Raw genomic sequence first — 10,692 nt, 5'->3', positions numbered from 1 at the left:
TAGGATACCTTTCAGGCTGCGAAAGTGAGATGGCCTTCTTTGTTTCATGGCGTGGATTCGGCCACTCAGGATTGGATTGTTGACCAGATGCATTCAGTAATTAATCTCATATTCACTACTTACTTCTTATGCATTTTTTTAATCAATTAGTTAATTATTATGTTTATGCCTTTGTTTTTTGCTAAATTGCTTTATAATTTAGATGTTATGTGTTTTGGTTCTGAATAACTGTTAACTGCTTATCAACTTATACGATTTGGAAATAACAACAGAGGCCTCAAATTATAGAAAGGGAATCAGAGACAAAATTATTTTGCTTTCAAATAAATTTCCTTGTTTTAGAAGAGTACCATTATGAGGTGCAATGCATGTGTCAAGCTCACTTCTTTGAGGAAGTAATTGATTTTTCCTCTAAGATTTCAGTAGGACTTTGATTATAAAATTGTTCCAAAACTAAGCTAATTAAACAACACACTGTTTCTCGCTAACTTTGTTGCCTTTTTTATTGATAATCAAGTTTTATTCCCTCAAAATATGAACATTTTCCGGTTTTAATTGCATATGATGTTGTGAATATTTTACTCAAAAATATTGAGCTTTCAAAAACATTGCTTTGAATATGGCGAATAAATAGACCAATTTTCATTCTGAAGATGAACTTCCATAGTTGTCTGTGTTATAGGTCCGACCGGTCGTAGAAACTGGATATGAAAATGTTTTACTTGTGAGATTGTTGTTAGAGACCAGAATACCTTCCATCAGGAAGTCTTCAGTGAGTACAATGTCTTATCTCTGATCTTTAGCATTTATCCGTGGAATTTGCATCTGCTTTTGACTGATGCCTACGTTTTTTTTGCAAGGTTGCAGAGGGGCTCACGGTTGAGGGTATATTGGAAAATTGGTCCAAGTTGAAGCCTGTTATCATGGAAGAGTGGAGTGAGAATAGAGAAACTTTGATAGATCTTTTTGGAAAGGTTAGAGATGAATGGTTGGAGCAGGATTTCGCTACTTGGATCGGTGCAAATAGGTAACCAAATTAAACCTTCTGAGCTGTGATTAGTTTAGCATATTTATATCACATGAAGGAGATCTACTACTACTAATTCGTGATGTTTGTCTATAGATTCTATCCTGGTGTTTCTGATGCATTAAAATTTGCAAGCTCGAGAGTGTACATCGTCACCACGAAACAGGTCAGCATCCAACCTTCTTTTTGACCCTAGCTAGGGGATGATAATCCCGTCAACAGACACTTTTGTCTCAGTATTAATGAAAAATACTCCATTCCATAAATTTTTACTTTCGAAAGTCAATGTATCTTGATATAAATTGCAAGTAAATATATAAAATTTTTAATGCACCGAATTTTCAAGGTGATAATTATTTTGGAATGAAAGAGTAAGAGAGAAAGGAAGATAATGTTGTCCTAATACGACTTATGCACCTTTTGCAATTTTACATCATGTCCCCTGTTCATTTTGTATCTTTATCATTTCTTTTGTAATTTTAGAGCCGTTTTGCCGATGCTTTACTCCGAGAGCTTGCTGGGGTGACAATTCCACCTGAAAGAATATATGGTCTAGGAACTGGGTTAGTGTAGTATATATTCGACTAAAATAATGTCCAGTGATGCTTTTAACATTTTTTTCTTTTTATTGTTTTTCTTTTCTTTTCTCTTGCTTTATTTTTTGAAAGGAAATTCACTTTCCTTGCACCATCTTTGGTTTTACCGGTAGGCCTAAGGTGGAAGTGCTGAAGCAGCTTCAAAAGAGATCAGAGCACCAAGGACTCACACTTCAGTAAGATATTGTGCTACTAGAACTAATTATACATCATTCTGGTTATTGTTATTTCTACTGGAATTCTATTATTGCTTACATGAAATTAACTCTTTTAACCAGCTTTGTTGAGGATCGGCTTGCTACCTTAAAAAATGTCATCAAAGAACCTGAGTTAGATCAATGGAATCTGTATTTAGGTAGCTTCCTTTTGTATTTCTTAACCAGTTTATAATTGGAATGGATTCTCTCATGGGAAAATATTACATGACATCGTGATACGTATGGTCGAGCGTGCCTGATAAGTGTAATTGTTTTTGGGATCAGGAAACTGGGGTTACAACACTCAGAAAGAGAGAGAAGAAGCTGCAGCTATCCCCAGAATTCAAGTTCTTGAGCTGTCGGACTTCAGTAAGAAGTTGAAATGATTGTTTGTTGCCTTCATTGAATTTTCACTTTTTCAGGCGTCAGCATTGAACTGAACATTTTGTTACCATCTCATTTATAAAGAAAGTCAGTTTGTTGTGACCACAATCTTTCTATTTAAAATGGCTGCTGTAACTGTATCCTCTAATGTTATATAGAGAAATGTTTTTTCAGTACATAGTAATATAGTATATATACACACACAATAAATTGACAGTTGATTATTGAAACTCAAAACTGGTTTTCATTATGTAAGTGTTATGTTCAATAAGAAAAGATAGATAATAGATAGATCTACACTCTTGGATGAAGGCAATGTGTTGAATTTACACATATATAACTGAGTTTGTTTTTATTTGGGTGGCTAAATATATTAAGTTATCACAATGTGGAAATAAATAGAGGAAATATGTGCCTCAAATGAAGCTGCAAGATCAATGTGGAAGATTCCAAAAAATACGACGCCACTCATAGTCATATGTGAATGACTATTTCGAAAGCAAATATTATTTGTGGTAATACTACGCTGAAAAAAGGTACCGAAATATTTCGAGGATTTACTACACATCTTCCTCTTAGAAGGCAGTTTTGGTCTCCGTCAAAGTTATGCAAAATGGTAAAAATATTGTATCTTTATCATTTCTTTTGTAATTTTAGAGCCGTTTTGCCGATGCTTTACTCCGAGAGCTTGCTGGGGTGACAATTCCACCTGAAAGAATATATGGTCTAGGAACTGGGTTAGTGTAGTATATATTCGTCTAAAATAATGTCCAGTGATGCTTTAACATTTTTTTCTTTTCTTTTCTCTTGCTTTATTTTTTGAAAGGAAATTCACTTTCCTTGCACCATCTTTGGTTTTACCGGTAGGCCTAAGGTGGAAGTGCTGAAGCAGCTTCAAAAGAGACTAGAGCACCAAGGACTCACACTTCAGTAAGATATTGTGCTACTAGAACTAATTATACATCATTCTGGTTATTGTTATTTCTACTGGAACTCTATTATTGCTTACATGAAATTAACTCTTTTAACCAGCTTTGTTGAGGATCGGCTTGCTACCTTAAAAAATGTCATCAAAGAACCTGAGTTAGATCAATGGAATCTGTATTTAGGTAGCTTCCTTTTGTATTTCTTAACCAGTTTATAATTGGAATGGATTCTCTCATGGGAAAATATTACATGACATCGTGATACGTATGGTCGAGTGTGCCTGATAAGTGTAATTGTTTTTTGGGATCAGGGAACTGGGGTTACAACACTCAGAAAGAGAGAGAAGAAGCTGCGGCTATCCCCAGAATTCAAGTTCTTGAGCTGTCGGACTTCAGTAAGAAGTTGAAATGATTGTTTGTTGCCTTCATTGAATTTTCACTTTTTCAGGCGTCAGCATTGAACTGAACATTTTGTTACCATCTCATTTATAAAGAAAGTCAGTTTGTTGTGACCACAATCTTTCTATTTAAAATGGCTGCTGTAACTGTATCCTCTAATGTTATATAGAGAAATGTTTTTTCAGTACATAGTAATATAGTATATATACACACACAATAAATTGACAGTTGATTATTGAAACTCAAAACTGGTTTTCATTATGTAAGTGTTATGTTCAATAAGAAAAGATAGATCTACACTCTTGGATGAAGGCAATGTGTTGAGTTTACACATATATAACTGAGTTTGCTTTTATTTGGGTGGCTAAATATATTAAGTTATAACAATGTGGAAATAAATAGAGGAAATATGTGCCTCAAATGAAGCTGCAAGATCAATGTGGAAGATTCCAAAAAATAGGACGCCACTCATAGTCATATGGGAATGACTATTTCGAAAGCAAATATTATTTGTGGTAATACTATGCTGAGAAAAGGTATGAAATACTTCGAGGATTTACTACACATCTTCCGTCTTAGAAGGCAGGTTTGGTCTCCATCAAAGTTATGCAAAATGGTAAAAATATTAATGCATAGATAAAATTATATTTTAATGCATGAAAACTTAAACAAAAAATTCCATTAAGATGAAGTCAACTATATAGATCAAACAATATTATTATATTCAGTTATATATTATGTCTATAATAAATTCATTTATGCTGTAGATGAGCTTAATTAATATGGTAACGGTAGCTCTTTTTACTCAAACATCGATATTACCTTAGGCCTTTCCTTCTAACATGCAAACCAAAAAATGTAATCTTACACTGTTAAAGTGTGTTTAGTTTGGAATTTGTTAAACCAAAGAAGCAATAAAGGGTTTCATTTTTTATCCTCAAAATAATTTATTTTCTTGCATTTTCATGCAGGTTTTACTTCTTAGTATTCTTGAAATTCTTCGAAGATTTTACAAGTAGCTACTCCTAACATTTGCATTTTCATTTTATTTCATGGTGTCTTGGCAACCATACATCTACATCCGCATCTACCTCCAAACTATTATTTTTTATTTACTAACTAAGTTCTATTCAATTAGGCATTATTAGCACATAATAAAACATTAAATCCAAAAGGTTGTAACATATACTGACTTTAAAGTCAAGGCAGTCCGGAGTATCACGCTCCTATCATCATCTCTCTCTTTCCAAAAAGGTGTTTAGAAAACAAATTATTTCGAAACAAATAAAAAAAGCTAGCTATATCGAATTATCGGCTCATTTTTTTTTATATTATAAACAATTTGATGATATGCGTTGATATTTTATCTGAATGTTGTTTTGATTTCAAAAGAATTTTATGCAGTCATATCATTACTACACACTCTCTTATATTTTATACTTGTATTTTAACAGGGAGATGGGAGGCCATTTTGAAAACTTGTAATTTCTGAAGTCCCTGGTTGCAGTGATGAAGATTATTTTGAAGAAGTTTACAATGTGACCATTCTGCGTAGGAGACTGCTCTATTTGTTATGTTAGTCCCAATTTATGATGATTCTCTTAATAAAGTTAATTTATCTATGAATTGCACAACCGTTTTGGAAAATTCAGTTCTTACCTATCAAAAGATTCAAAACCTTGAATACTTTGATAATATCTATCCTTTTTAATTGTTCATCTTCTGATCTTCCTTCTTGTTCATTCCTCAGAATTCATCTGTTGTTTCTATTTATCTATATATTATTGCATACTTATCCAGGAAAAATAAATTAGAAGGAGATTTTAAAAGTACCTGACACATGCCTTCAAATTTCAAATATACAATATGACACATGCTTGTTTCTGAACTTAGTGTTATTCATGTCAGTATTGTGCAAATGGAGATGTGTGGCATCTTTCAGATAGAACTTATGAAACAACTACTCTTCTCAAGAATGCTGGAAGTTTCACGAATCAAATATATCTTTTTCCTCCTTAACCATTGTTTTCTTTTAAGTTTGTCCCTCCTATCATAGTAACATGATAAACACTGGCACAGTTAAGATGACTGTTGTATCCAACTTTGATTCCCGCTTAAGGAAACTATTGAAGGATCTTAATGTTTTGAATCTGTGAGCTTCTGTAGTCCCTTCAATATGTTTTTACTTTTTACTTAACTCATGCATATTTTAGGGATGTATTGAAATCTTTGCATTAATGTTTATGCGAACTTGCTTGTTGAACTTCTCTTAATTTGCTCAAATGTTGCAGTGTCTGTGTACACCTTTCATAATGTCTGATTAATTATAGTTTTTTTTGCTTCAATTTGATAAATTTAATATTCATAACAAATAATTTCGAACAAAGATATCAAACTCTAGAGTTCATTTGAAGTCATGAAGCTTAGATAAAATTGAAGTCATGAAGCTTTGATAAATTTGAAGTTTGGCATGGGAATGAATGATGAATTAGGTGTAAGTAGATTAAGTCTTGTTTTTATTCTATATCTTATGATATAAATCATTGTGATTATTACATAGATATTCTTAATTGCCCGACATATTTAGGGAACCTAAAAACTACTCGAATGTGAAAGGTGAAGAAGAAGCACCATAACAAAAATCATTGTGAATCTGTTTCTAATCAATTGGTCAGTATTTTTTCATTGATTAAACTTGATAAAGGTGGTGTTGGATTAGCTTCACAATCACAAGTGCAACAATTCAAAGAAGCAATTGGTTCAACTAAGTAGGAAGGGTTCCCATCCCCTGCCATAGTCACAAGAATCTTGGACTCATTATTATCAATAACCACATTACTAGGCATTGTGCTTTAACAGGAAGAAGAGATTGGCTGAGACGAAGGAAGCAGCTAAAGTTGAGGTTTGGATCAGTGGTTCCAATTTCAGGATCTGAACAGGCTCCCTCTGATGTTTGAGTGGTTGTCATCCTTTACAAAGATGGGTATGCTAGATGACATTTCTAAGTTCAAATTCCAGGAAATGTTTCTGAACACCACACGTCCTCATATAATATCTATAAATTACTTGGGTAATCCAAATTTGTTTAATTTTATTTTTATACTTCTTGTGCTTGTTATTGAAGTTTGTTGTACTTTATTTTTGACATTGTTGAATGTGGGATTTTGATGGAGTGCATTGAAGAATTTGTCACAAGATATCTTGTAACAAAATAAATTTGTTAAGATAATATCAACTGATTGCATTCCCAACTATCCGGATCAAAAACTGCCCACCGTATTGGTATACAACAAAGGAGCAGTCAAGGAAAATTGTGTTGGCTTGTGTAGTTTTGGACGAAGATGCACTCTTAAAGGAATTTAATTGATTTTATCTTATGATGCCTTTTGTGAAACTTGTTAGTTTAAACTTTAAAAATATTTAAATTTCAGAAACGTGATATTGAATGCATATTTATTTTCTTTCTTCTCTCGTTTCTAATTGGAACTCATATGTATTATTGTATTTTTGTTGTAATTCTTTATTTTTCATAGCATTTTACTTCTGTCACATAACCTTGTCTATGCTATTGTAGTTTGTTATTTGTGTTGTATTTAAAAATTGACAAGATTAATTGCTTGCCAAAACAAAATTAAGACCAATTCTTTCACTGTGGACGAGTTCCTATGTAACCAATTCAATTTATTCAAACATAGATGCGAAATATAATGTATCCAATTTTTATAATTCAACTATTCAACACTTTTTTATGTCATTTGCATAGAATCAACTACAAAATCACTTAGTCCTTGATATATTAGTGTATAATAAGAAACTTCATTCAAATGCTTGTTTATTTTGAATAAAATGCATGAAATTAAGCTAAAACTACTTAAACTACCTAGCTAATCTAACCAAAATGCGAATGCATCAATGAACACTTCTGATCCCCAACAGCAAGGCACATAACAACCACACATTGAGCCACACCTTCAAAGAATGAAGCAAGAGATACTGTTTCTTCTGCTGATTATCAATCTGATCCAAGATAAACGGCAAGTTTTTTGGAAGGTTGCCAACAGCGATATTAGTACCAAGAGCATAAGAGGCAGCAGACTTTATCTCTTCAAAAGGAGATTGGAAGGATTCAATGACAATATTTTCTATATGAGCATGTGCACTAAGATCCTTCCTCCTACCAATCTCTCCCAAACATAGAAGGGCAAGGTGCTGCTTGGCCTTTAAAATGGAAAATGAAAATATGATTAGTACACAGGGAAGTGCTGAAACAATCTGAAAGGGTAAGTCATGAGGATGTATAACGGGAAGTGTTGGATTAATTCATTCCACAATATATTGAAAAGATATCCTGAAGTTATGGTATCTATTAAATTCCAGGGATAGCCTAAAATACTACAAATTTTAAGGACATCCTATCAGACTAGCCACGAAAAAATTTAAATAAATAAAATACCAAAAACAGCAATAAAGATTCAGCAGTCCATCATCCATATTTTAAACAAGATTTAATTGGGGAAGGCTGCAAAAGTAAGGAGACAGGGAAACAGATTATCAGCAAAACATTTGCTATGCAGCCGAAAAACTGGAGAACATACAGAGTTAGAAATAAAGAGCATCCAGTCAATTATCAAAGCCTCATGAAAGATGAAATGCTAGAAAAAATAATTAAGAGTGAATTCAAAATCGAAATCGAAAATATTATTGAGAGAGGATGTAATTAGAATAATTAGCATATAACAATCATTGAAGTAATCAGAACAAGAGGATGTGAATTTAGTTACAGATCTAAAAGTGAGAAGTTAGAACGCAAATTGAGAAACAGATCGAGGAGGCGAAGGCACGTTAATGGATAAGGAGAAGCTACCAGAGCAAAAGCTCCAGGAAGGAGGAGAAGCTCGCAGGAGCAAAAAACGGCGTTTTGAGCGGCGGCAGATTAGACTCTTTCATATTATTTCCATTTCTTAATTGAAAAATTGAAACTTCGAGAAGAAAGAAACTAAATTGAGAGATACCTGAATTGAACTACCGAACTAAAGCAGAGAGCCAGAGTCAGTCCAGACAAGAGAAGAAATGTTGCTTCGACTTCGAGCAGACACGGAAGCAAGACACGGCGAGATCACCCACCAACGACCGCGAGACACGGGAGGAGCAGAGCAGTAGCTACGGAGCACGGTGAGGAGCAGAGAACCAACGACGGTGCACGATGATCAGAGATAGGGACCACAGAGGGAGAGGAATAGAGAACCAGCGACCTGGTAGAAGGAGGCAAGAACCCTAGCAGAGCCAAATGTCTCGTCTCTTTTGAAACTATGATTAAAAAAAAAGGAAAAATGTGTAAAAAGAAAAAATACAGGAATAAATGTTTAATTATAAATTCTTCCAAAAATACAAAAATGGAGTGCTATTTATAAATATTTTTATGATAGTTAATGTTACTCGCACTTAAAAGTAGGAGTAAGGAATTCGTAGCCTTATTTTTTAGGTTCTCTTAGGAGTAGTAAGAGATCTAGTTTATATTTTTTTATTTTGGCCAACCAAGATAGATTTATAACTATTTTTATCATATTAAAATTGTTAACTTCACTAATATTAATGAATCGATCTAGATTATGTCGATATAATAGAGTTGTTAACGTCGTCAAAATTAGTAACTCAAATAACGTTTCGGCGTCCCTGTCTTTTGTTTAATTTATAGAGTTTGCAAACTTGAATTGAATGATTTTTTTTTTAAATATTTGATTGCTATCAAAAGTGAATTTATAGTAAAATATTATATTTGGATACCTTTACTTTGAGGATGAATTTATTAAGGAAGACACCAGAATGAAAAAAGAAGTAAATTTGAGTTGTATACTTATAAAATAAGTTGGTCTTGAGAAATTTCGCACTCAACTTTTAAGTACCGAAAAAAATTTTATTTTTTTTTTCAATGAGCTGATAGATTTTTGAAAAAAAAAATAAATTTCTAAAAAAATTTAGCAGTAAATTTATGGGTCATTGACTTGGAACTTTATTTTTTTTTTAAGGACTATGGGATCATTTATTTTATTACTCTAAGAATAAATTAGATAATAAATTGAAGAGGAATGAACCTACTAATTGACAATAAAAATTTATCAATAATTAATGTTATTAAAAAAATTTAAATTTACACATTTAAAATTCATATTAACTTGTTATTAATTGAATGTCTTTTAAGTGTTGTTTTCCATCCTTTTAAACAAATTAAATTGTATAGTATAAAGTGTTGGCAAGAGTTCTTTTGATGTTGGAGACAATGATGTCTTCACTCTTTTGTGACATTGTTATCCAAATTTCATTTTTTATCAATTTTGTACACTGCGTGACATAGAAAAAGATGTAATCAACACATACGTGTAATACATATCATAATGAAATGTGAGATATAAACCATCGAAATTAAATAAATAAAAAGCAATATTCAATCAGAGCATTATTATGATGGTGAATTCTAAATACTTACATTTATTATTCATACCTAAAAGAAGAAGAAAATTCTTATATAGAAAATGCTTTTTCAAGACATCTATTTGGTTCTTATTGCATAATTAGGTAGGTTTTCTATTATTATTCACTTTTATCATATTATTTCACTTTCATATTTCACCAAATTTTGTATATCACTGGGAATTTTCACCACCCGCCATTTGCTTCCTCTTAATTACACTCGATTATTACTCATTTTATTGATCTTTCATACAAAAAGAACTTTTTCAAAATATAGCATAGATTTTTTAAAAAAATCCTTAATTTTTTAATTTAATTAAAAATACAAAAATAACGTTGCATTGTGGTAGCTTGTTTGATGAAAAATGTGAAAAGTTGGCATTGAACAACGGCAAACATCATACAAGATAGTGAAATAGGAATGAGGCCAAGGAGAATCTTTACTTCTTCTACTTGGTTCATTGTGCATAGCCTCCATGGATCTTTCTCGTTTGCTTAAAGCTTCATCTTTGTCCATCATCATTGCCTTGTCCAAAAATCTATCATAATGATTTCAAATGTTAGACGAAATGATAATGAAAACTTAGGTGCAGTAATGAAATTAATAATTATTTGATATTTTTTAATATTTTTATATGTCAACTTTAAAAATTAGTATCTTTAGAAAAATATATTATTTCATTAATATAGGAATT

The 10,692-nt window shown here is 32.1% G+C and overlaps 1 protein-coding gene and 1 long non-coding RNA gene across 4 annotated transcripts; one reads left to right on the top strand and one right to left on the bottom strand.

Moving 5' to 3' along the window:
• LOC107635028 lies at window positions 16–2,382 on the top strand (the record flags this gene model as incomplete). Of its 3 annotated transcripts, XM_016338377.2 has the most annotated exon segments (8): window positions 16–96; window positions 683–772; window positions 861–1,027; window positions 1,124–1,193; window positions 1,511–1,590; window positions 1,737–1,799; window positions 1,902–1,978; window positions 2,106–2,382. In XM_016338377.2, coding segments are annotated over 8 exon segments (729 nt in total), but the record flags the coding sequence as incomplete, so codon positions are not given.
• On the bottom strand, window positions 7,300–8,875 carry LOC107638056. Its single transcript, XR_001619714.2, has 2 exons — window positions 8,542–8,875; window positions 7,300–7,747 (listed from the first exon to the last, which is right to left on the bottom strand). It is a non-coding gene; the product is annotated as an uncharacterized LOC107638056 (long non-coding RNA).

Source organism: Arachis ipaensis, chromosome B04 (assembly GCF_000816755.2).
Source record: "Arachis ipaensis cultivar K30076 chromosome B04, Araip1.1, whole genome shotgun sequence".
In the NCBI taxonomy this organism is placed as follows: domain Eukaryota; kingdom Viridiplantae; phylum Streptophyta; class Magnoliopsida; order Fabales; family Fabaceae; genus Arachis; species Arachis ipaensis.
This window is presented reverse-complemented; position numbering and strand designations above follow the sequence as displayed.